Source organism: Dipodomys ordii, unplaced genomic scaffold (genome assembly GCF_000151885.1).
Source record: "Dipodomys ordii isolate 6190 unplaced genomic scaffold, Dord_2.0 Scaffold1, whole genome shotgun sequence".
NCBI classification, from domain to species: Eukaryota; Metazoa; Chordata; class Mammalia; order Rodentia; family Heteromyidae; genus Dipodomys; species Dipodomys ordii.
Window position 1 is genome coordinate 30844991 of NW_012267217.1, and position 27880 is coordinate 30872870.

At 43.0% G+C, this 27880-nt stretch overlaps 1 protein-coding gene across 1 annotated transcript in view; it reads right to left on the bottom strand.

Annotated features, from left to right (window-relative positions):
* The window catches only part of Mipep (mitochondrial intermediate peptidase), a 112258-nt gene that overhangs the window by 9770 nt on the left and 74608 nt on the right, over nucleotides 1-27880 (bottom strand). Inside the window, exons 10-11 of the mRNA XM_013013248.1 lie at nucleotides 15763-15884; nucleotides 12031-12104 (exon numbers count right to left, since the gene is read on the bottom strand). Of these exons, the coding sequence (XP_012868702.1) occupies nucleotides 12031-12104; nucleotides 15763-15884 (196 nt within the window). The remainder of the gene's footprint in view (nucleotides 1-12030; nucleotides 12105-15762; nucleotides 15885-27880) is intronic.

A 27880-nucleotide genomic window follows, 5' to 3' on the forward strand; every position in this document is an offset into this window, starting at 1 on the left:
AGGAAGGAAGGAAGGAAGGAAGGAAGGAAGGAAGGAAGGAAGGAAGGATAGAAAGGAGGGAAGGAGGGAGGGAGGGAGGGAAGGGAGGGAAGGGAGGGAGGGAGAAAGTAAGTGCTGGCCACTGATATTTTTGTCACTGTCCTCTGTTGCAGAATGAGTATCCTTCCTCAGAGCTGCTGAACACACAGCATTGATGGCCAGAGTTTAGTAAGAGGTACTCTACTCTGACCTGTGAGACAGAACAGAAGGAAGGTTTGGGACCTGCTTTTTGTCTGTGTCCCTTACCTGTTCCTTCTCTCTGCATGGGTTACAGCCAATACCCCTTCACTCTGTGGGCATAAACCAGGCACTGTTCTTAAGTGCAAATGCCTAAATCATATGCAGTGGTTTATAAAGCTGATGGAGGATCTATAGCAGGGAAGCTAGAATTCTAGCCAGGAAAAATAAGTTCAGACAGGAGCATCATCTCTTTTTCTTGCTTGTGACAAAGGCTATATATAGGCCAGGCTAGCTCAAATCCTGCAGCCTCTTCCTTCTAAGTGTTGGAATCACAGGTGTGAATTATAACACCAGGCTAGAAGTTCAGGACCAGCATGGGTAACACAGCAAAATTCTAGCTTAAAAAAAAAAAAAAAAAAAAGCTTAGCCAGGAGCCAGTGGCTCACGCCTGTAATCCTAGCTACTCAATAGGCTGAGATTTTAGGACTGTGGTTCAAAGCCAGCCCAGCCAGGAAAGGATGGGAGACTCTTATCTCCAATAAAACACCAGAAAACTGGAAGTGGTGCTGTGATAGAGCACTAGCCTTGAGCTGAAGAGCTGAGGGACAGTGCGCAGGCTCAGAGTTCAAGTCCCAGGAACGATTAAAAAAAAAAAAGTTAACTAGGTGCCCATGGCTCACACTGTAATCCTACCTACTCAGGAGGCTGAGATCTGAGGATCATAGTTCCAAGCCAGCCCAGGCAGGAAAGTCAGTGAGATTCTTATCACCAAATAATCATACAAGAGTCAGAAGTGGCGCTGTGGCTCAAATGCTATATGCTAGCCTTGAGCAAAAGGGGTGCCAAGGCTCAAAGTCCCAGGACTGGCCAAAATAAAAAAGGTGATTAACTATATATGTTATATATGTACATGTGTATATATATGTATATGTAATATGTATATGTATATATGCATGTGTAATATGTCTATGTATATATAAATATGTGTAAATATATATATGTATATATATTATATCTAGCATAGGAGGTGAGGCTCTCCAAAGAAAAGTGCACACAGAACCTTAGGTAACCAAAGTGTGGCCCACAGCATTCAGTTAAGTACCGTTGCTTACTTCTTTCTGCTCACAAACTCTGACCAAAAAAGGGCAAAGGCCAGGCCAGTAGCTGGAGGGGAGCTAGCTGGAATGGGGCTGATGGCAAGATGCCAAAGACAAGCGGGTGCCCAGACATCTGAGAAGAGACAGTGTGGAGAGAGAAGCAGGAGGCGGAACATGTCACACGCAGCTCTGCCTTCTGTTTGTTGTTGTTGACATTATTATAAAGCTTTACAAAAATATCAGAACTGGAGAAACAGGAACCTATTCTCTTATTCTTTTGTGGCACAGTAATACATTTGGCTCTGGAAGTTTATTCTGATACTTACGTACCCATGCATTAAAAGATTTTTACTGAAGGCCTACACACGGAGCCCCACATAAAGTGGTGAACAGGACCATGACCATGCACAGCTCTCTCCATAGTTGCCTGCACAGAGTGCAGGCTCTACAAGACAGAGACCACAATGGACCAAGAAGTGAAACAATATACACGCACAACATGTCAAGAAGTTAGCTAGAGTAGAGTGCTTCAGAGGGACAACAGAGGGCTCTGACTAAAAAAACAAAAAATGAGAATCTACATAAACTTGTAAGCAATCCATCAGAATGCACCAGGACAATTTACTTCCCACAGTATAGTTTTTCTTGGCATGCTAGTACTTTAACTATTTTTTTCTTTTTGTCCTGCTGGTGCTTGAACTCAGGGCCTAAGTGGTGTCCCTTAGTTTTTTCACTCAAGGCTGATACTCCCATTACTTGAGCCACAGCTCCACTTCTGCACTTTAAATGGTTAACTGCAAAAAAGAGTCTCATGGACTTTCCTTCCAGGGCTAGCTTTGAACTGCTGTCCTCAGATCTCAGCCTTCCGAGTAGCTAGAATTACAGGTGTGAGTTCAGCATATTTTAAATCATCTTAATTCTCCATTCTTAATATGTCCATGTGAGGGCTCTCCTAAGTTGCTCACAAAGGTATGACACATGCCAGGCTGGACCTCCTAAGCCCAGGCCGACAGCCTTTGAAGCTGTCCGGGCAGTTATTCATTCTGGAGCTCCCTGGTGTGTGTGTGTGGGGGGGGGTCTTGGAAAAGGCCCACAACAGAATCTGTCACGTGTGTCAATATTTAGTGTTTCTCTCTCCCTTGAAACTTTGAAAAATTAAAGAAAGAAACATTACAAAAAAAAATCAATGGTTGGGCACTGGTGGCTCACACCTATAATCCTAGCTACTCAGGAGGCTGAGATATGAGGATTGCAGTTCAAAAGCCAGCCCAGGCAGGAAAGTCTGTGAGACTCTTATCTCCAATAAACCACCAGAAAACCAGGAGTGGTGCTGTGGCTCAAGTGGTAGAGTTGTAGCCTTGAGCCCAAGAGTTCAAGCCCCATGATCAACAAAAACAACAACAACAACAAACAATGTAGGAACAACCACTGAAAGGCAGCTTTTTTACCTCCCAAGAGTACACCAACTTTTCATCACTTAATACCAATGTTGACTGCATGGTTAAAAGTTAACTGTGTATTTAAAAACTGGAAATAGTAAGTACTACTAATTTTTGGTGCCATAAAACAATGTCAAGTGCCTTTTGGTTTAAAGTAACTCAGTATACATTTTGACAAAGGGAGAGATCAATCAAACTGGTATGGAACAATGGCTGTTTATTTAGTGTCATTACTTTAAGTGTGGGCTGTACTTCTGACAGACAAGACTTATTACTCTTTGATTGGCACAGTATTTGTCTTGTATAAACACCACTATAACTGAAGCTGCCTGGCAAGCACATTTGGTCTATCAGATTGGTAACTGGGTTATCAGAAAAATAAAGATGCACCAAATAAGACATCAAACTTCCAATTAGACTAAATATTTTGGGGCCATCTGAATAAGCATGTCTGTCTGTCAATCAGAACTGTTGAAAGATGAAATGAATTTGCCCAGTGAAAAAGCAGGTTTTGACCAGCCGCTGGTGGCTCACATCTATAATCTTAACTACTGAAGACTGAGGTCTGAGGATTGATGGTTGAAGCCAGCCCAGGAAGGAAAGTCCACAAGACTCATCTCTAATTAACCAACAAAAATCTAGAAGTGAAGGTGTGGCCTTGACTGAAAAAGCTAAGAGACACTGCCCAGATCCTGAGTTCAAGTCCCAATACTAACACATACATGCAGAGATAAATTAATACATATTAAAAAACTGAGATGGCTAGTCCACACTCAGCCTCTTCTCTATGCGACTATTTTACAATGGTGTAGCTCATCTGTCACAGCCAAGAAGCCATTGAAGAATCTTGCCAACTAAATGCAGCCTTTATCTACACCCTCTTAAGTTTTGTTCTGGGGCTTCATGCAGTACACTGGGCCATATGCCTCATGGGCTTCTCTGGTTGTGACCCTTCCTGATCATACTTGTTCCAGATGACCCTGGCAATGCTGAGTAGTAGTACTCAGGTGTTTAGTGAAATGTCCTTCATTTGGTTTGTCTAATGTCCTTATGATTAGACTGGGGTTAGTGTTAGGGAAGAAGAGCACAGACAGGAAGTATACTTATTAGACAGGAAGTGCTTCTTTTAAGATGGCACATTACACATCATGGTTGCACACTTCCCTCATGACTCGCAACTGTGCAAAGACCATGACCACCTGGCTGCCAGTCAGTATGTGTCAGCCCCCTCCTCCCCCCATCCTTTCACAGTGTACTCTTTGAAAGGAAGCCACTCTGCACATTCATTACTTAGAACTTCTCTCCAGGAGAAATGGCTGTTCTTCATATACTTACTACTCAGTCCTTTCATACTCTGGATTACACACCAATACCATGATTGATCACACTTACTGAGTGTTGGCCATGGAAAGGCTTAGTTAGTGATATCCTTACTCCTGTAACACACCCACCTATCACTGTAAGCTTCTCAGCATTTGCTCCCTTCCTGACACTGAAAGATGCTCTAGGCTGCTAGGCTAGGATCCTTCCACTGGAGAGAATGGTATGGAGCCCGTGAATAGGGTGCAGAGTATAGTCATATTATGGAACAAGAAAGTTTTTAAAGAGAGCAAGCTAGATGCTGATGGTAATCCTAACTATTCAGGAGACTGAGGTCTGAGAGTTATGGTTCAAAGCCAGCCCAGGCAGAGAAATCTGTGATATTCTTATATCCTGTTAATCACCAAAAAAGCTGGAAGTAGAGCTGTAGGTCAAAGTGGTCGAGCACTAATCTTGAGCACAAAAGTTCAGGGACATTATAAATATGTTAGGAACAATACCAAGAAAAATATTTGTGTCCCTATCTTGGGGTTCATTTCGTTTAACATCATCTTATATGGTCATATGTACTGTGTGATTTTTTTTTTGTTTCTTTGTATGTTCCTCCCCCACAGTATAACCCCTGTTTTCACTTTGATGTCAGGCCCTGCATCTTGTATATATCCTTCTCTAATTTGGAGAGGAGAATGGGAAAAAACAAAATGCTTAAATAGGGATACAGGTTAACCCGTTGTAACAATGGTGGAGAGGGGGGGTAGTTGTGGAAGTGGGAGGGAAGGGATGGTAGGGGAAAAACAAAGGAGACGGTAACAATGCTTGATAAGAAAATGTACTCATTACCTTGCTCATGTAACTATAACCCCTCTGTACAGTACTTTTACAATTTAAAAAAACGTACAAAAAAAAGCTCAGGGACAACACGCTAAGTTCAAGCTCCAGAAGTGGCACGAAAGGAAGGAGGGAAGGAGGGAAGGAGGGAAGAAGGGAAGAAGGAGGGAAGGAAGGAAGGAAGGAAGGGAAGGAAAGGAAGGAAAGGAAGGAGGAGGGAGGGAGGGAGGGAAGGAGGGAAAAAAAGAAGTAAATACCTTTAGGGATTGCTTGTACTAAGCTTCTTGGGCAAAACAAGTGACCTTTTGGAATATAAAGTATAATTCTCTGGTTTGTTTTGTGAACAAAAATGATATTTGATGAGATGAAGTGGGGTGATTATGGTGAAAGGGAATGTGATTTGGCGACTATAAAGCTCTGTAGAAATGTAAAGTATTAAGTGATTTTAATCAGCTTAAGGAAAGGCCCTTCAGGCTTCTAAACCTTGCTCTGAGTCAGTTTGGAAGGGAGCTTGAGTCTGCTGGGAACTGACTTCTTTCCCTTCTTCTCTTATCTGATCTTCAGTCCTAATGCAACTCTGACACTTAACTCTGTATCTCAAATTGCAAACTGTTTTTGGCCACAGACTTAGAGATAGAGCTCTACCTTTTCTTTTGGAAAGGAGTACAGAAGTAAGTTGCTTATCATTTGTAAACAGCCTTCTGGAAGGCCAAAATCTGGAATCTTCCACTCCTCCCAATCACCAATTCTTTGTGGTTAGCCCACAGGAATGCTGTGACCAGAGGCAGAAAGCATGTCCTTCCCGTAGCAGCTGCAGGTCTCCTAGGCTGTGGCAGAATCTTCCCATTGAGCCATGGTGGCTAAAAATGGTTAGAAACTGAGTTATTAACACCAGTGGCTCACACTAGTAATCTCAGCTACTCAAGAGGCTGAGATTCAAGGATCGCAGTTCAAAGCCAGCCAGGGCAGAAAAGTCTGTGAGACTCTTATCTCCAAGGAACCACCAAAAAGCCAGAGGTGGAGCTGTAGCTCAAATGGTAGAGCACTAGCTTTGAGTAGAAAAGTACAGGGAGATTGGGTCCTGAGTTCAAGTCCCAGAACTACCAAAAAAAAACAACTATAAAAGACTCCATCTGTCAGGCACAAGCCTAGTGGTTTCTATTTGAAGCCCTGTGCATCCCTCTACCTTGAGTGTCAGGAAGAGACAACTCAGTGCCCCACGGGGGAGATATTAGGTTTGCCTTACTCACACAACCAGGGTATGTTGGCCTTGTTAAAAACTGCACATTTTGCCAGACACCAGTGGTTTACGCCTATAATCCTAGCTACTCAGGAGGCTGAGATATGAGGATTGCGGTTCAAAAGCCAGCCCAGGCAGGAAAGTCTGTGAGACTCTTATCTCCAATAAACCACCAGAAAACTGGAAGTGGTGCTGTAGCTCAAGTGGTAGAGCACTAGCCTTGAGCTGAAGAGCTGAGGGACAGCGCCCAGGCCCAGAGTTCAAGCCCCATGACTGACCAAAAAACAAAACAAAACAAAACAAAAAACCAAAAAAACCCTTGCACATTTTCTAGAAGTATCATAATGGAAACCCAACTGAGGATCATGTTCACCACAGCACAACTTAAAAAAACATTCCAGTACATATTTTCTAAAATGGCAAAATGAATGAAAATGCCATATCATCATGGTTTGTTTGAAGTCGAATGTTAAGTTCTCTTATTACTCAGAAATATGATAGTCCACATTAAGCCAAAACTCCGTGGGGTGTAGAAGGAGCTGCCGAAATCCTCAGTGAGAACGCAGGGCCAGCCCTCACTTGGGAGTTAGGCAAGTACAATGCTGCTTTCGGTCTGCACTGTCCTGGCATTGAGTCATGCTCAGGACAGGCCTCTTCAGAGGCCATACTAGCTCTGACTTCTCACAGCCATAGGTCTGAGTCCTACAACCCCTTCAGAGATGGATTGGAAAAAAAAAATCCGGGTGTTGGTGGTTCATGCCTGTAATCTTAGCTACTCAGGAGGCTGAGATCAGAGGGTTGCAGTTTGAAGCCAGAATAGGCAGAACGTTCATGAGATTCTTGTGTTCAATTAACCAACAAAAAGCCAGAAGAAGAGATGTGGCTCAAGTGGTGGAGTACTAGACTTGCGTGAAAAACAAAGGACAGTGCCCAGGCTCTGAGTTCAAGCCCCAGTGTTAGCACACACACAACCCAAAAGGAGAAACAGTTTCGAAGTCAATTCCAAGTTTATCTCCTTTAACATGAGTGGCTTTCCAAAGAGACTTACTATGGCAATGCTAGGAGCTGTTTTAACCATTTAGTTAAATTCTCAGTCTAAATGGCAGTAAGAGCATTGAAAGGAAAAATTCAAAAAGCTTTAAGAAAGGCCTGTTGTTTCCTGGGCAGCCCTCTCTGCACAGTCAGGGACAGAAAAGGTCGAGTCTGTATATTGTATTGCACAGCTACAGAATAGGTACACATGGTTGCCTAGCAATGAATGTGTAAATGTGAGCAAACAAGAGAAAAGAGAAAGGCAAAGCGAGCATTCTCTGGGACTCCCTTAGATGGGTTCTGGCCATTAAGAGCCATCTGCCAGCAGGGACTAAAAATGGCAGAGAGACTCATAAAGAACAAACAGAGGGCCAAGGTCCCAAGGGATGACTCATGTTGGAAAAGGTAATCTAAAAGTGAATACCTTTTTAAAAATTTTAAGTGCAAATCGATTAAATAGGGATACAGGTGGACACATTGCAACAATGAGATGTACAAGTCGTTATGTGGAAAAAGGAACTTTACAACTTTGGTGGGGGGGGGAGGATTGGGTTGGGGGGACGGAGGAAGGATGGGAAAGGATGAGAAGGGGAAACTAAGGAGGAGGCTACAATGCTTGATAAGAAATGTACTCATTATCTTGCCCATGTAATTGTAACCCCTCTGTACAGTATTTTCACAATAAAAAAAAGAATAGAAAAAAAATTTTAAGTGCAGTATTTAGCATTCCAGACCAAAAGCTGTCTCTGATTTCTCTGGTCTCATTATTATTAATAATTTTTTATTGAGATTGCCCTAGGTGATTGCATAAATTTCACAAATTTCACAAATTGTTGGATAATGATACTTAAAGTCACAAACCCATTTTAACCTTCACGAGGCGTATTGTTATTATCATGGTCTATAAAGCTTATGGACTCTACAAACTTTCACACTACAGCTATTTCTTCTGAAGTCTTCTTCAAAGACCACAAAGTACCATGTGGAGGCACTTGGGACAGAAGAAATGGCTTGGAGGTCCATCTGAAAGTCAAGCCCTCATCAGGGAAGTAAAATGAAGTCATGATTTGGTAATAGAGGCACACAGTATGAAAGGAGGTATTCTACTGTTCCTTATGTAATATAATGATCTAATAAAGGAAGCAGTTAAATAAAGCAGAGTACCTGTAACAAGTTGCACCTTCACTGGCTGCTCATGGCTCACATCTTAATCCCAGCTATTCAGGAGGCTGAGATCTGAGAACTGAGGTTGAAAGCCAGCCCAGGCAGAAAAATCTGTGTGATTCTTACGTTCAATTCAACAGCAAAAAGCCAGAAGTGGAGGTGTAGCCTAAGTGGTAGCCTAAGCTGCCAGCCTTGAGCAAGAAGGTAAGAGTATGAGGCCCTGTGTTAAGCCCATCCACCCACACCCACACATTACACTTTCATAGAAGAGGAACACCAATTAGACCGATTATGCTTTTTTTTTAAATCACAAGCCTCAGTAATTCTGCCAATCACACTTACAAGAAATCCCCTAGATAGAAATACTAGAAGGCAAGGCTATGCATGGCCTTAACTCATCTAAAACATTCTAGTTTTTGGTGCAGTCTGGTACATACAGAAAATGACCCCAACAGGCTTTGTCTTTTAAGTCCAATTCTACAAAGTGAAAACAAGTATGACCACATTGCAGGTCCCCCCGGTTATCTCTGGCACAAAACAACTCACAGCAATTAATGAGACTGGAAGGAACATGGAGAAAGATATTAAAAGTATAAAGTGTTCACTAGAATTGGAATACTTCTGCATCTGTGGTCTTATGCGTGACTTGTCTTTCCCTCATAAGTGTGTGAACGGGGGTGGTAAATATTAAGTTTCTAAACACAAGTATGTTTTGGATAAAGAAGAGAATTTGTAGTATGGTGCTGTACCACTGGTTGCTTCAGAAGCAGAGTAGGAAATTACACCAGTCCAAAGAGAAATATGAAAAGGATTTATCTTTTTCCTTGTATTGAAACTATATGGAATATTTACACGTGGATAGTCATTCAAAGCCCCAAAGGACAAAGCACAGTTCTCAAAGACCACACATAATAGAAACCATCTTTTAAGAGAAAGCAACCTGGGCATCTCCTCATCCTTTGGTGTGCTATCACAAAACTTGGTAGACTATCAGCTAAAAGTACACAATCTAAGCAACAGCCAATGAAGTTCACTTGTGCCTGGCTTCACAGCAGACCCTTTGCTAAAAGAATTGTTTCACAGGCTGCTGAGAAGCTTGATCACTATGTCCCAGGCTCAAGGAAGTGGACCTGTGGCTCAAAGCGGTAGAGCACTAGTCTTGAGCAAAAGAGCTCAGGGACAGCACCCAAATCCTGAGTTCAAGCCCCATAGCCACCAAAATTCAAATTCTGATCTCCCATTCACTGTCTCCTAACATGGGCCAGGAGGGACCTGGTCTATTAATTATCTTCCACATAAAATGTAAGAGAATGATAATGCTTACCTCTAAAGTGTACTAAGAAGATTAACTAGCATGTGAAAATCACGTAAGACAGTTCTAGTCAGGTGCAGTGGTGTGTGCCTTTAGATCTACATACTCGGGAGGCTGGAAGATGGCTTGAGCCCAGAACTGAAGGCTAGCCTGGGCCACAGAAAGATTTGCTGTGGAACAACAACAATGAAAATACTGTGGATGTGGTAAAGTTCAAGAAGGGCCCATACGGAGCAATGAGGACATTAAGGTGGCAACAGCTGGTGTTCTTCATCAAGACGACAAGAGGACATATTCCACTAAAGCTACAAGAAGCTATGAGATTGCTGGGCTGGATGACAGGTTTATAAACCTGGTGTAGCAAAGAGTAGATGAAGCCCAAATGAATGAACACTCCATCTATCCAACCGGAAAAGGCTTATGAGGTGCCATAAGCTCCGTAAGAGCAGAGATGCGGTCTATGCATCTATCTATATGTCTCCACTGACATTTGGAATCCTGCCTGTATGTAATTAATGCTATGTATATTTATATATTACATCTAAGTATATATATATATTAAATATAAATATGTAATTATATATTTTTATGTTTAATATATTTTTATGTTTTTATTGTGAAAATACTGTACAGAGGGGTTACAGTTACATGAGCAAGGTAATGAGTACATTTCTTATCATATATTGTTGCCTCCTCCTTTGTTTTTCCCCTATTATCCCTTTCCCACTTCCACAACTACACTCCCCACCCCACACACCCTGCCTAAACTGTAAAGTTCATTGTTCAACAGTGTCTTGTACATCTCATTGTTACAATGGGTCAACCTGTATCTCTATTTAAACAGTTTGTTTTTTTCCTTCCCCCCCCCCAAATTATACGGACATCAAATACAGTGAAAACAGGAGTTATACCATGGGGGAGGATATAATTATATATTTATATAATATATACGTGTGTGCGCGCGCGTGTGCGCACACGCGTGTGCGCACATGCACACGCGCACCAGTACTGGGGCTTGAATTCAGGTCTTAGTGCATCCCTCAGCTTTGTCATTCAAGGCTGGTGCTTTACCACTTGAGCCACACTTCCATTTCTAGCTTTTTGGTAGTTGAGATAGGAGCCTCACAGATTTTCCTGCCTGGGATAGCTTTGAACTATAATCCTTAAGCCTCCACCTTGAGCCACCAAAGCCTGGCCCCACTAGATATTTGATAAATGAAATACTGAAGGAAAGGGTCTGGATTTAACATTGAGTGGCTATAGGCCTTATTCAACTGCTATAGGCAAGGGGACATATAAGTCAGACTAGTTCCTACCACAACCCTCTCAACCACTACTTTGAAGCAACACTTCTCTAATATTGGGATTCATTTTCTGAGAGCAATTTTGTAAGAAGGCCTAGCCACAAACAGAACTGTCAATATTTTCTGGGTACCCAATAATATTTACATCTTCCTAGAAAAATTTGTGAGAAAAATTATGGTGGTCAATTTATAAGTAAGTTTTCCATAAAAATATTTACACAAAAGTCAAAAATTTCACAGGAGAACAAGCATTTGCAATATTGCAAAAAGATAACTTAAAAGTTAAAGTCCTAGCCAGGTGCCTAGTATCTTAGCAGCTAGCTACTCAGTAGGCTGAGATCTGAGGATCATGGTTTGAAGTCAGCCAGGGCAGGAAAGTCTGTGAGAATCTAATCTCCAATTAAAAAAAACCAGAAATGGAACTGTGGTTCAACTGGTAGAGTGCTAGCCATGAGTGAAAAAGCTAAGTAAGAGTATAAGTCCCTGAGGTCAATCTCTAGTACTTGGGGGATGGGCAGGAATAAGGTTCTAACTTTGAAACATGTTTAAAAAAAGTCTACCTCCATCCCTTGGTATTTCTCAGAAGAAAAACTAAAGGAATAGGAAATAAATAGGAGATAGGAATAAATGAATGATTTAGCACAACAACAAAATAGTCTGACCTGTTAATTTCTCAAAGCAAATTTTCCAAGAATTTAAGGTAAACATCATAATGTTGTTTTCTTTTTATTTTTTGTCATTCATGGGGCTTGAACTCTGGGCCTGGGCACTGTCCCTGCACTTTCCAGCTCAAGCCTAGCGCTCTACCGCTTGAGCCACAGCACTACTTCTGGCTTTCTGGTGGTTAATTGGAGGTAAGAGTCTCACAGACTTTCTTCCCCAGGCTGGCTTTGAACCATGATCCTCAGATCTCAGCCTCCTGTGTAGCTAGGATTACAGGGGTGAGCCACTGGTGCCCGGCCTATCACAATATTTTAAAGTGTCATAGTACTCCAAAAGCAAAGCACAAAGCACAGAACTCATAAACTTGAAAAGTTGGACTGCAGGAAAGGTAGCCACCTAGACTTTGCTTTACCTTGTACCATAAGCATGGGCTCCTTGCCCCCGCCGTGGGCCAGCATCTCCCTGCGGTAGCGCTCCCCAGCAGCCCTGCAGTAGAGGAAATGCTATTAGCCACACCTGCTCACCCATACTGCCCTGAATGTTTTAGAGGTGGTGACCCTGATGCCCCAGTCACAAACCCCGCCACCAGGCAAGAGGGGAGATTGTTTTCTTCCTTCTCAGAATCTAATTCTGACTTTTTGGGTGCTGGTACTAGAACATGAAATCTGGTCCTGGGTGCTGTGCCTTACCTTTTTCTCTTAAGACTGGATCTCTACTGCTTGAGCCATACTCCACTTCTGGCTTTTTGCTGGTGAACTGGAGATAAAGACTTTCGAACCATGATCCTCAGATCTCAGCCTCCTGTGTAGCTAGGATTACAAGCATGAGCCACCAACACTGGACCCAAATTCTGATTTTTTTTAAATTGATGCCAACATAAATAATACCAGAATCAATAGGTTTGTTATAATAGGATAAATGCATTTTTGGCTTTCTGTTTTGTTAACCAGTGGCCTCTCTACAGAATAGACTACATTTGATTTATTTGATATGGGAAGAATAAGATGCTATCCAATTCTGTATAATTGTGGGGACTATTTTAAAGGGAGGTTTAGAATTACTTATGTCAGTCTTTATTTTCAGAGAATACAAGAAGACACAAATGTGCTGGGAGCTGGTGGCTCAAACCTGTAATCCTAGCTACTCAGGAGGCGGCGATCTGAGCACTGAGGTTCAAAGCTAGCGTAGCCAGGAAAGTTTGTGAGACTCTTGCCTCTCTAATTAAGCACTAAAAAAGCCAGAAATGGAGCTATGGCTCAAGTGGTAGAGAGCTAGCCTAGAGCAAAAATGCTCAGGGACAGTGCCCAGGCCCTGAGTTCAGGCCCCAGAATTGGTGTGCGTACATGCATGCACATGTGTGTACATACATACACACACACACACACACACACACACACACACACACACACAGAGCATAGAAAGGATAGGTGAGGACACTGAAATAAGAAAAGGAGAGGAGAGTACAGGGTAGCTATCAGCAGCCTCTGTATGTGCTGGTGGCCAAAGCAGAGGAGCAAAGAGCTCCTTCATTTCCATCTTCTCAGGTCTACTGTTAACAGAGTGAGTGTAGGTGACAGTCCTCTGAGGAACACTGTACCAACACATGAAGGCACAGAAATTCTCCACATGAATGGTTCCTGCAAAGAGCTACTTAGTGATGTAGTTTTTATACTTTATGGAAGATGTCATTCTCTTAAATAAAACTGACTACATACCCTGATGAGTTAAATAATTAGGTGTGAGGGGAAGGATTGCTTTACTATGGGATGAGTTACACTCCAATTCTGAGTTAAATACATTTTGATACTATTTGCATTCTACTGACTCCAGAGCATTGTTATGTATAGGTAATTTTTATGAACATGGTCTCTAATCAGACAGGGTGTGAGTTCAAGGCCAGCCTGAGCTACAAAGCAAAACTCTGTCTCTAGATAAATAAAAAGGACCCTTTGAGAGAGGCTAGGAATTTCCTAGCCTAATGCTTTGACTAGCTTCCTTTCAAGTCTTAGTTTTATGTCTGGTTCCTACATGTATAGGTGAGAATTACACATTTAATCAAGATATAAATATTTTGAAATAGATGTCTTTAATAGTATGTGGTTTTCTTCTAAAGTATAATTTCCTCAAATAAGATGGTATTTTTCCTGTTTTATAGAAATCACCAATAGAGTATTGCAATCCCTGACACTGATTTATGGTAGTCAAGTTTGGCTGCAGATCCTTCAAAAATAATAAAATCTGAAAAGGAGACTAGGTGTCTACAGTCTGCAAAGGCAGAATACAAAATAACATGGGGGCAAGCTGTCCAACATTAAAAAAAAAACCCTCTATGCTGAGTGATGGTGGTGGCTCAAGCCTGTAATCCTAGTTACTTAGGAGAGTGAGATCTGAGGATTACAGTTTGAAGCCTATTCGGGCGGGAAAGTCCATTAAGACTCTTATCTCCAATTATCCACCCCAAAAGCCAGAAGTGGAGCTGTGGCTCAAGTGGTAGAGCACTAGTCTTGAGCAAAACCCTCAGAGACAGTGTCTAGGACCAGAAAAAAAAATCTTGACTTGAAATCAAGTTCCAAAGACTTTGGAACAGAGTATGATTATTAAGTGCTGAGACAATCCAAGTGTGTCAGTTAGAGAAGTCCAGGGAGTGAAAGGGGTGGGCAGGGAAGGGGCTGGAGATCTACATTGGGGAGACCCACAGGGTCCCTTCAGTCCAGTCTGTTAGTTGTGACACATAGAGCAAACTACTCACCTTCTGTGAGCCTCAGTTTCCTCCCAGCTGCTAGGTGCAATCTCTATGGCACCCTTCACATCTAAAGAGGGCATGTACCTAAGCTAGGGTAGGCGATGAAGTTAACAGGCACCTTTCAGAACTGCCTGAAAGGTGCAGGTGTGTTCATCCGTGTGGTGGTGAGATAAAGTGCTTTAAAACCACTATGACATCAGGGCATAATTACTATTTTGCTTTCAAAGAAACACCTGCTAAGGAATCCTAAGGCCAAACCCCAACTTCTCTGGGTTCCTGTTGTTACGAGGAGTCCTATGAGGATACCGAAGTCAAGTCAGGGAGGACCACAGCCCATGCCCTCTCCATGGTCAGCCTACCTTTCTCAAGCCCTGCTTCCCCTGTACCCTCCAGTGTCATGATCTGCCTTTATTCTGGGAAAGAAAGGTGGGGGCACTGGGTTGCTACAGGTTCGCCATGGTCATGGGCTAATCCCATGCAAGTGTCCCTTTGCCTCGTCTAGAAAACTGGGAAACGACTGTCTGGACCACTGGCTATCCCAGTGATGGATATGTGGGCAAGACCTCCCAGGCCAGAGGACAGAGAGCAATGGGAGGAGGCACTCTGCAGCTGTCTAAACTATGTAGGTGGCAGGCAGGGGCCACCGAAAATGGACCTGTGTTGGGGTAGGAAGAGAAGTTCCCTTCTCCAGACTTCCCAGGAAATAAAAAAGCAGGTAGAGGGGGTAATTTCCAGAAAGAAACTATTAACAGTGTTTCCAACGGTGCTTCATCCAAGTGAGGGAGAATGCTAAGCCCTGTGCCAACCAGTAAAGAAGAAAGGTAGAAGGCTGGGTGCAGAGGCTCACACCGTAATCTGAGCTACGCAGGGGGTTGAGATCTAAGGATCGAGGTTCAAAGTCAGCCTGGGCAGGAAAGCCTATGATACACTTATCACCAGTTAGCAAGTAAAAAGCCAGAAGTTGGAGGTGTGGCTCAAGTGGTAGAGTTCCAGCCTTGAGCCAAAAAGCTAAGGGACAGCACCCAGGCTCTGAGTTAACAGGGTGTACTAGAACACGTACACACATGCAGAGACACACACACACACACACACACACACACACACCATAAAAACACATGACGAATCACACAGGCTGCCCTGTGCAGATGTGGAGGAACCCTATTACCCCATCTGGAGTCCCTGGAAGGTTACATATAGACCCCACTGCAGAGGTGTGTGGCAAGAGGCAGGAGGGGGGCAGTCACTGGAGTGAAGGACAGAATGAAGACTGTTCACAGACCTCCCACATCATGTCCCCAGGGCCCTCCTCCCTCGGTGAGGCTGACTTCACATGTAATGAGGTGATGGGGCAACTGTGATTGAAGGAGGGAGATTTTATGGACCTCCCCCAGCCCTGATTACCTGTTGAAAGGATCCTGAAGGAAGCATTCCTTCCAAACCATGGATGCCACAGCTCTGGACATCAAATATGAGTAGTATTTGGCACCGTAGCCCACAAGGTGACTGAACCGCAGCTGCCAGGCCTGCCGAACACAAAAAACATGACAACAGTTCAGTCTGTGGATTCTGGGATTATACAAGAGAGCACAATGTTAGCACCCAGAGAAACCTGCACATGTGTGGCCTTAATCTCACCCTACAAGGGCATGTCATGTTGATACTGACACTTTCACATTTTATATATGATCAACTGTGTCTCCTCCAAAATTAGGTGTTGAAGGCTTAAGTTAGTACCTCAGCCTGTGGTTGTATTTAGAGTTGGGGCCCTTACAGAGGTGAGGTTACAATAAGCCTTGGATCCTCAGAACAGAGGGAGTCTGGACAGAGAGGCCCTGGGGACAGAGGAAAGGCCCGGGAAATGGTGCTCTGTGGGCTCTGGCCTTCAGCACTGGGCACGCACTGAGTCTCATCCTGCCTCCCCAGCTGTGCCACAGGTGGCCCCGTCTCTGAAGGCAGCACCCAGCGATGCAGACACACCCAGGCCACCAGTGAAGCATCGATGATGAGCAGCTGCCACCCTGAGCCAGTATAATCGCATGGCTTGTGATCCTGGTTGGTTATACTGTCTGGCTGTAGCCCTAGGTGAGACACATGCTTGGTGGTGGTCTTGGGGGAATACATCTATATTACTATTATTTTATGTCTCTGTCACAGTGACCAGGCCAACACCCTACCTACCATAAGATACTGTTCACTGCACAGCACCACAAAAACACAGATACCACCCCCAAGGGGTGAGGGTCCCAAAGGCTCACAAAAATCTAGGCCCTTGCTAATAGTAGCTGAGCACCACAAACGCAGCCCCCAGTCTTCTGCTAAGAAAGCCCATGCAGCAGGGAGGTACACAAGGCAGACACAGATTTTTGGTCTAATTTAGAGACAAGCAGTATTTAAAAGAAAGCATCTGTGATCAAATTTCAGTCTAGTAAAACTGGCATTTAATTATTTTTGCTAGTACTGGGTTTGAACTCAGTGCCTTGTGTTTGCAAGGCTGGTTAATTCTAAATTATTTTTGCTAGTACTGGGTTTGAACTCAGTGCCTTGTGTTTGCAAGGCTGGTTAATTCTATTACTTGAACCATACCCCAGCCCCTTAATCTAGCAAGCTTTGACAAAGGTTTAGCCAAAGGGCTAGGTCTCTGGAATCCATGTACACTGTGACATGGTTCTGTATAATATATAATCTTATTTTTAAAAGGGAGGTTTATGCTAATTGTCGACAGCTCACACCTGTAATCCAGCTACTCAGGAGGCTGAGATCTGAGGACTATAGTTCAAAACCAGCCCAAGCAGACTGTGAGTGAGACTGTTATCTCCAATAAACGACTGGAAAGGCAGAAGTGGAACTGTTGGCACAAGTGGTAGAGTTAGCCTTGAACAAAATGCTCAGAGAGAGCATCCAGGCTCTGAATTCAAGCCCCAGGACCATCACACATGAAAACACAAACACACACACACATACACACACACACACACACACACAGAGGAATCTTTACATTCTTCTGAAATGATGATCTACTCAACGATACGATACGTAGAACTCTGGATTGCCGGTGACATTTGTCACCCATAGGAGTCTAGATATGATGTTTTCTTTAGAGCTGTATCAGTACAGACACCAGGTCTTGCTACGGGTAAAGCACGTGTTAGGTACTCTTGAGTCTGTGTGTGAATCTGAATCTACACATAGGTGCCCCGACCTCCAACCCAGTGCTCCATGCAGGAAGTCTTTGCCTAGCACCTGCACCTGTGTCATCTAGGTGACCGGCACACCTCCCCCTTCTCTGACGTCACATTCTGGACCACCGTGGTCACATCTCCTTCAGATTGTGGGAGGTTCCCAGGTTCTGAGGTCACATCTACATCTCACATGGCCACATCTGCTCCCTGCCCCTTCCCTACTTAATCTCAGCCAGCAAGGTGTTCCCCCATTTCCAAGTGTGTCTCCAACCTGTGCTGGGGATGAGTGGCTCAGGCATAAACTTCTCTTTCTTGCCTGAAGATAATGTGGTAGTTTCTTTTCAGATACCCTAATTAAAATTTAACAATAAGCATATTGTAGAGGGGAGGCCCTAGAATTAACAGAACCCAGTCAACAGCCTTTGTTCTGTAACCTTTTCTCCTGCCCATGTGCCAGGACTAGCTTGGCAGCCTTTGCAGCACAGAGCAGAGTTTAATTATTTAGATATGACTTGAAGTCAGTTTTATCTTGAAAGCAGACCTGCCTCAAGAATGGCCTGACTTGAGTGAAGCAAGAAACATCTAGGGTCTGGCGCCAGTGGCTCATGCCTGTAATCCTAGCTACTCAGGAAGCTGAGATCTGAGGATCGAGGTTCAAAGCCAGCTCGGACAGGAAAGTCCCTGAGACTCTTATCTCCAATAAAACATTAGAAAACTGGAAGTGGCACCGTGGCTCAAGTGGTGAAGCCCTCGCCTTGAGCTGAAGAGCTGAGGGACAGCGCCCAAGCCCAGAGTTCAAGCCCCATGACTGACAAAACAAAACAAACAAACAAAAATCTAGGTTCCTTAGTTTCCTCTACCCCAAAGTGAGTTGCCACATAAAGAGAGTAACTAAAAAGGACCTTTCAAAACTACAGAAAGAAACATCAAGGCTGGTAAGGAGATAATGGTATGGTATGGTATTGATAGCTCATGCCTGTAATCCTTCCTACTCAAGAGGCTGAAATCTGAGGATCACAGTTTGAAGCCAATCTGGGCAGAAAAGTCTGTGAGACTCATGTCCAATGAGCCACCAAAAAGCTAGATGTAGAGCTGTGGCTCAAGTGGTAGAGCACCAGCATAGAGCCAAAAAACTAAAGCACTGTGCCCTAAGTTCAAGCCCCAGTACCAACACACAGAGACACACATACAGACACACGCAGATTGTTGTGGAGCTCCATCATCTGAAGTGGACCCTCTGCCTGGATTCAGGTGCTTTCATTGCAGCTTGCTCCTTAATTACAGGTTTGGATTTGTACTACACACCCTTCCCTTACCTCAAGAAATTATAGCTACCTAACACCTTTCATCAGAGGTTTGTAAGCTCATGGCTGACATAGACCTACAATTCCACTGTGGTTTGAACACAATTGCTGAACTCCGGCTAATTCACCCTAATATTAAGCCTTGTTTTCATGTCATTCAACCATCTGAAAAAAATGAAAGACAGCTTTTCAGGTTATGCTCTGATATGTATTCTCTCTCTCTCTCTCTCTCTCTCTCTTTCTCATCTCTCTCTCTCTTCTCTTTCTGTTTCCAGTACTGGAACTCAGAGACTTGTTCTCTCTCTCTCTTAGCTCTGTTTGTTTAAGGCTGGTACTCTACTACTTGAGCCATACCTCCACTTCTGGCTTTTGGGTGGTTAACTGGAGATAAGTCTTACTGAATTTTTTTCCAGGCTAGCTTCAGATTGGGATCCTCAGATCTCAGCCACCTGAGTAGTGAGGACTACAGGTATGAGCCACCAATATCCTCTTCCTTTTAAACAGAGGTTTTCCTCTTCCTAAGAGATACCTGTCAGATGGACGAAAGCACTCACTCTCCTTTGATGTTTAACAAACATGTCTAGTTCCAAAAGCAAAAGACACAAACACGTTTACAACCTTCCTTAGCTAATAGACATGTAGTTTTTGAATCTTCACACTATCTCAGGGCATGGCTATGTAATGTTTTCTTGTGTTTGGTAATGTTCCACCTGCAAGACAGAACATGGAGCTAAAGAAGCGACAGGCTGCAGGCTCTCTGGATACACTACATACCTTGGCTTGAGGACCCTTTAAGGATCCTTATTTACTGGTCCATCCTCTAACATCACAGCCTTCCAGGGACAGGAATGTAGCAATGGAGCAGTTTCTTTACTATTTCTTCCCTCATCGTCTGGACTAGGGCCTGGTGCACAGGGAGTACCATCAACCTCGTGCTGAGCACTAATGAGGGGTGGACTTCTGACTAGCTAGAGGGGCCCCAGAATCACATTCCATTGCAGACAAAGAGGCGGCTATGGTGTAAAACAAATTTGCAGCTTAGGCTATTAACAGCTTCCGAAAAACAGTTCTGCCACTACTCAAGAGGGTGAGGTTCAAAGCCAGCGGAGGCAGGAAAGTCCATGAGACTCATCTCTAATTAAACAGTAAAAAGTTCAGAAGCTGTGGCTCAAATGGTACAGCACCAGACTTGAATGAAAAAAGCTAAGGGATTACACCCAAACCCTGAGTTCAAACCCCAATCCCAGCATTCGTTGATTATGTGACTTTCTGAAACTACTTTTGGCACCTGACTGGCAAGGAAGACTTGAAGTATAGGCAACAGCTAGGCTGGACAGACACCTGACCCACAGAAACTGACATTTACTATGTCGAGTAATTTATTACCTATATAGAACTTTACTATCATGATTACTTTTAGATAAGAGTTGTGTTTGGAAACAGCACAAGAAATCACCCACTAAGGGTGAAAAAGGGATATCTATATTTATTAAAGGTATACTTGATGTCTTCATGAAGTCTTTACAGGTGGTTTGGTTTGTTTATCAAAACAGTAACAACTAATGAAAAGTGCCGGGTGCAGGTGGCTCACGCCTGTAATCCTAGCTACTCAGGAGGCTGAGATCTGAGGATCGTGGTTCTAAGCCAGCCCAGACAGGAAAGTCTGTGAGGTTCTTATCTCCAATTAATCAACAGAAAACCTGAAGCATCGCTGTGGCTCAAGTGGTAGAGCATTTGCCTTGAGCTGAAGAGCTGAGGGACAGTGCTCAGGCCCAGAGTTCAAGCTCCATGACTGACAAAAACAAAACAAAATAATAAACCCAGAACAAATAATGAAAAGTTTATATTTTACAAATAGACTAGAGAAGAGTAATTTTCCCAAGGCTGCCGGCAGAGCCTCCTAACTTTCTCTCCGCTTCTTTCTAGAAACAGAACCAAAGCACTGGCCCCCCTTCTGCTAAGCTTGAGCAGCGTTGTTTCATCTGGCAGGGATCCTGGCCCAGGCTGCCCCTTGGGCAGAAGTGATGTACTGTACAGGTCCTTCATGGGGAAGCTGTTCATTCTCCTCCACCCCTTCCCACTTCCTGCTAGCCAGGAAAAGGTCAAAACTGGAATCACAAGTTTGGATTTAAAGATAAAAGCTATCTGTTGAGAAATCCCCAACCTCCCTTGTCTTCTCTCTCACCTTCGGCCTGTGAGTTGAGAGAAAGCCGGCTATACAGCCAACCTGATTTCAAAGCCCTGACACCCACAAAGACCCCAAGGCCAAGTGGGACATCTAATGTATCCGTTCAAAAACCTACCAAAATACACCACAGAACTAATGTTTTTATGTGTGCTGATACTAGATACTGGAGCTTGAACTCGGGGCTAGCACCTACCACTTGAGCCACAGCTCTACTTCTAGCTTTTTGCTGATGAAGTGGAGATAAGAGTCTAAAGACTTTACTGCCTGAGCTAACTTCAAATCAGGATCCTTAAATCTGAGACTTCTAAGCAGCTAGGATTACTTACCTGCATGAGCCATAGTACATGTCCCGTGTTAAAACATTTTGATGAGAACAAAAAAAGAGAACATTTCTTGGTTCTAGTTCTATGCTCTGCTAATTGCTTGCCAGTCATTTCTTCTCTCAACCATATTAAGATTACTTCATTTCTTTTCTGAATCACATTAATAGTTTCTTGTTTCATTTAACCTATTTCCATTTAATTCAGTGAGTCCTTGCTCTGCTACTAGACTTAGTTTTTGCTAGGACCCAGTCTGAATTTCCAGAGGTTTTGACCTGCAGGGCTTTTATTCCTATATAAACAAAATTGACCATTGAGGTCAGTAACAAGACTGAATCCTAGTTATGGTGCTGAGCTTTGTTGCTTGGCATTCCCATGCTGTCCCGAGTTGCTGGGAGTTGGGCAGGTTGTGGTGAAGGAGTTTTTCTAACAACATCCCATGCCTGCTCCTCTGGAGGTAGGCTGTGATTCTGTTGTCACAGAGAAAGTGATTCTAGTTTTCATCTGGATGTCATAAGATTCTCGTAAAACAGTACTTGCATAAACTACTCATATTTGAATGGTAATGTAGAAAAAGATGTATGCTTGGCATGTATTTTTATATCTTGATATGTGAGACTAACATGTTAAACTATGCTGCTGCTATTGCAGTGTGGAGCTTCCTTTTCCACTGCTAAATTAATTCTGTGAGCCAGGTGCCAGTGGCTCACACCTGTAATCCTAGCTACTGAGGAGGCTAAGATTGGAGGATCACAGTTTGAAACCAGCCCAGCCAGGACAGTCCATGAACCAGCAAGAGCCAGAAGAAGAAGAGGTGTGGTTCAGGAGGCAGAGCGCCAGCCTTGAGTGACAAAGCCAAGTGAGAGTACAAGGTCCTGAATTCAAGCATCACTACAACCACAAAAACAAAAAAATGAACTTAACACAACTTCTTCTGTTGCTATAATCCTGGGTAAAAAAAAAAAAAAAAAGGAGAGAGGATTGGGCCTTTATTCTATACCCTTACTGTCAAGGAGCACAGAAAACAAGGCCTGCCAGGTTAGGAGCACCAGCCCAGAAGAGAAGGGGTCCTTGAGAGGAAGTGCTCTGAGTGTCTTAGCCTGGAACACTGCCTTCCAGTTCTCAGGGTCACATGACCAAGCCCCCCCAGCCCACTGCTGCAGAGGAACAGCACTGGACATGTGTGGTTAAGTCCCAACATGACAGTGCACAGTTTATGAAGTGCAGACCTCAGACACAGAGGCCTCATGGCAGGCCATGTTACTGCTGACCTGACCGAAATTGCTAGGCTCTCCTGTTTGCTCTCAACCTGTCATCAGTCCTCCCAACTGGCTCCTCTCAAGACTTTCCAAAATTCCTGATGTCATGGCTTATAGCAATTTTTGACCAAAAAAAAAAAAAAAGAAAAGAAAAGGAACATTGTAGGTGAAATGTATGCAGGACTTTGATAAAGTCAATTAGTATACATTATTGGAATTTTTCTTCAAAAATGTAGGATAAGAATCAACACCACTAACTAAAATGAGCAGATATATAAATAAATATAGCCACAGTTGTATTTTTATATCTACTTATATAAAAGGGGTCAGCAAATATTAAGTTACAATGTAATAATATTAGAATACAGGAAGCTAAATAAAAATATTTGGCCTTGTATTTCTTGTACCAGTACTGGGACTTGAACTTAGGTCTGGGATTTGTCCTTGAGCTTTTTCACTCAAGGCTGGCACTGAACCATTTGAGCCACATCTCCACTTCCAATTTTTTGTTTGTTTTTGTCCGTTGTGGGTCTTGAACTCTGGGCGCTGTCCCTGAACTCTTTTGCTCAAAGCTAGTGTTCTACCACTTTAAGTCACAGCATTACTTTGGTTTTTGAGTGTTTTATTGGAGATAAATCTCATGGACTTTCTGGCCTGGGCTGGCTTCAAACTTATAGATACTCAGATATCAACTTCCTAAGTAGCTAGGATTGCAGGTGTGAGCTATCAATACCCAGCTATACTTCCAGCTTTTTAATGGTTAACTGGAGGTCAGAGTCTCACAGACTTTTCTGCCTGGGCTGGCTTTGAACCATAATCTCAGAACTCAGATCTCAGCCTCCTGAGTAGCTAGATTACAGGGTTGAGCCACCAGTGCCTGGTTGAAGATTATCCCTTTAATCAAGGTTAAGAAAAGAAAGCCACATCAAGTGCTGGTGGCTCATGCTTGTGATCCGAGCTATGTAAGAGTCTGAGATCTGAGGTCTGGGGTTGAAAGCCAACCTGGACAGACAATTTGAGACTCATATCTCCAATTAACCAGCAAAGAGCCACATGTGGAAGCATCAATCACCAGCTATCAGCAAAAAACGCTAAGGGAGAACATGACCTTGATGTCTCTTCAATGTACTATATCTAGTTCTTTCTTCTTATTTTATTTCATTTTTCTTTTTCCATTGTTTTATCTCTGTCTTTGATTCTGGTACCCTTCATCTTGTATATGCATTTATCTGATTGGGGGAAGGGAAGGGAAATAACAAAATGCTAAAAGAAGTAGAAAAGATGACGCATTGCAACAAGGATACTCACCAGACACTACGTTGGAAATGAACTTTACAACTTTGTGGCACAGGTGGGGATTGGGGGAGAGGGGTGGAGGGAGGGAAGAGACAGTAGGAGAACAACAATGGAGTGGGTAACAATGTTCAATGAGAAATGTACTTTACTCATGTAAATGTAACCCCTCTGTATAGCATCTTTACAATAAAATAAACAAAAACAAACAAAAATAAAAGCTAAGGGAGAACATGAGGCCCTGAGTTCTAGCCCCAGTACTGATACACACACACACACACACACACACACACACACACACACACACACGTGTGTATCCTCAAAAGGGTCAGAAAGTGAAACACAGCTCATGGCTGAGGTGAGCAGATGTCCTTCAATTTCTATCTAACTATATAGGTTACAGAACACTACCACAATAGCCTTTTCAGGTAAGCAGATCTCTAGCTTCTACAACAATCCAATTTCCACTTCATGGGAATGAATCAAGGGCTCTGAGGTTGACCCATCCTTACCCTTCCTTGTTCCAAGACATTACATTCATACTGACTTTTAAGGGAAATCAGAGTCACAGGCCTTATACTTCTCTAAATTTAGTAGTCCTTAGTATATTCACAAGTGCGTGCAACCTCAGCCATCTGTATGCATTAGCAGTCAGTATTCCACCTTTCCCTAACCCCTGACAATCACCCATCATCCATTTTCTGTCTTTGCTGACTTATTCTGGACCTTTCATATGAATAGATCATAAAACACATATATATGGCTTTTCTCACCATTCATAATGTTTGTCAGGATTATTCATGTTCTAACATCATTGTTACTTCCTTACTTTTTGTGACTGAGTAATATTCCACTGTTAAGACATGTGGGCTGGGAAGGTGGCTCAGTGGTGGAGCGCTTGCCTTGCATGCATGAGGCCCTGGGTTCAATTCCTCAGCACCACATAAGCAAAAAGAAAAAAGCCGAAGTGGCGCTGTGGCTCAAGTGGTAGAGTGCTAGCCTTGAGCTGAAGAGCTGAGGGACAGCGCGTAGGCCCAGAGTTCAGGCCCCATGACCAGACCCCCCCCCCAAAAAAATGAGAGAGTAATTGACTACCATGTCAAAGACTTGAGTTCAAATCCTAGTATTTCCAGAAAAAAAATAGAAGAGAGAAGATATACCACATGTGTTCTTATATTTAGGCAGTTATAATTAGGTACTTTTCCCCTTTTTGCTAATGTGGCTATGTACACTCATGCATAGACCTTGGAGTAGGCATGTTTTCAGTTCTATTGAGTGGCATTAATGAATCTAATTTCTCTACATCGGCACCAATCCATGTTGTTGAACTCAGGGCCTGGGTGTTATCCCTTAGCTGTTTGCTCAAGGCTGGCACTCTACCATCTAAGCCACAACTCTACTTCTGGATTTTTAGTGGTTAATTGTAGATAACACTCATGGGATTTCCTAGGCTGGCTTCAAATAGCTATCCTCAGATCTCAGCCTCCTGAATTACAGGCATAAACCACCAGCATCCTGTTTTAATCTGTTGCTCACATGTTTTTCTTCCCGCCTTCTGTCTGCTCCAGCCCACCCTTCACACTGAAATCACATAACCTGTTTCCCTGTAAGCTGTATTTGCTTCAATTCCACTTGACAACTTCAAGCCTGGAAGGCCTACCCATTCCTCCAGAACTGTGTACTACCTCCCTAAAGGGACAGAATGGGCTCCTCACTGTGTGTTCCCAACCTTACTTTCAATCTCCTATACCCTTCCCACCAACTGTTAATATTCTGCCCTAAAAGATTTCTATCAAATGAAACCACACACATGAGGGAAATACAGTGCTGGAATTAGGTCGTTTGGTTCTAATGTTCTAAATAAGTTAATTCTATATTTGAAAAAATGGTTGAAGACTAACCTGGAAAGAAGTGAAATCTTGGGGACAGAGAGGCTAGCATGCAGTTGTTCAAATTCTAGGTTTACCTGAGGCTTGTGCAATCAGTATAGGAGACTGTGCCTAGCACTAAAGAAATAAATAGGAGAAAAAATATCCCAGGACCTTACACAGTGTATTTTTGCTGTGTAGTGCTTTTGCTCAGCTTCTCACTCACCAGTACACACATGCACACTTAAGCTTATGCATGTATCTTTGTATAACAGATCAGAATGTAAAATGTAATCCTTACTGTGGATTTAGCCAAAATGTCTAAAAACCATTGAGTCAATAGTTCAAAGACATGGAGAAGAAAATCAGTGCTACCGAATTAGAGAAGCCACAGTACTGGTGCTTGAACCAGGGTCTCCACTGCTCTCTTTGTTTAAGACTGGTGCTCAATCACTTGAGCTACAACTCTACTTTTTTTTGTTGTTGTTGGTTAACTGCAGATTCAAACTGTGATCTTCAAATCTCAGCCTCCTGAGTAGCTAGGATTACAGGTGTGAGCCACTGAATTTAAGAGCAAGATGAAAAGCTTAAGAAGGATGATCTCATATGTGCTGCTTTTACCCTTGAGGGAGTAGAGCATGAACAGGGCAAAGCCTTCTCTGTCTTCACAAGCAGCAATGAACCTATCTGTGTTTTTCTAACCCTATGGCAGGATGAGGACTTTCAGGGATGAGGGAATCTCTACCAATTGCTCCTACTGTTTCTAACCTCATAGTGCACAAAATCTGGTTACATCTGAACAGAACAGAAGGATCTGTAAATCACAGGTTACATTTAAAGTCAGTTTTAGAGGATGGTGCCTAGTAAGCAAGTGCAAGGTTACAAGGCTTTGAGTTCAAATCCCATTACTGCCAAAAAAGTTAGTTCTAGCTAATTATACTGAGATATACTATCTTGAGGGAAAAAAGATAGTATATTTTAGAATTATTCAAAGGAACCACTACAGAAGCTAAAAGTGACTCTGATTACTACGTTGTACTAGCCAATACAATGGGGATAGGTAGGACACTAGCCTCAGGGAGGCTGACAGAAAAAAACACAGGAATCACTTTAGCAACCTAGGACAGTTAAGCTATTTCAAACAAGAAGTTACTAGAAAATAACCATGACATTGAGGTGCTCTGGCTTCTTTGGATTCCTAGGACCAGGGCCAAAATCCTAGTCTGAGATGCTTGCGTGCGTGCATGCGTGCGTGCGTGCGTGTGTGTGTGTGTGTGTGTGTGTGTGTGTGTCAGACAGACAGACAGACAGACAGATCGACCTCATTACGAGCGACACAGAGCAACTTGCAGCTGAATTTGGTCATTTCACATGAACCAGTTGAGCCTTACACAGAAATACCATCTTTCAATTTTGTGTTTTTCTTCATCCACTTGCATTTTAATTTCACTTGGGAATGGCTCAAGATTTTTACAGGATAAGCTGCTTTTCCAAAGGAACACAAGTATGGAATCAAGCTCTCATTTGCTTTACAGATCCAGTGCTTTCATTTAAAGAACTTAGCAATATGAAAAGTTGTTTAGACTATACTTTGGCTTTAAGTGGGGGAAAAAAAAGTTATCGCTGCAATTGTATAAATCACTTCAAATTCTGTTTGATTTGGGCTTTTAAGAGTGTGCATAGTTTTTTGTGTTTTTTCCCCCAAATATCCTTAAGAGAGGTCAGTTCACTTTTCACTCTACATAAATCATCAGATATTTCAAAGCTTCCTTGAGATGCAGATAAACATACACATGTGAAAAGAATGACTGGACTATGGCTAAGTCAGGGATCTGAAGCTAATGTACACAGACAGAGAGAGGGGCTAACCTGATGCTTTCACTTTTAATTCTTAAACATATATACATTAAAGAGGAAATGGGCCAAAGGCGCCAGAGTGAACTTCTCTTAACACAGGAACAGCCAGAAATGTCATGGAAGGCCATTAGGAAGACACCCATCTGACACAAGAGAGCTGGCTGGGTGTTATTGTGGAGCCCTCTGGTGACCTGGCAAGCCACGTCCTTGAGGAGCACGCTGACAGCCCCAGGGAGACTCCTGTTTATCTA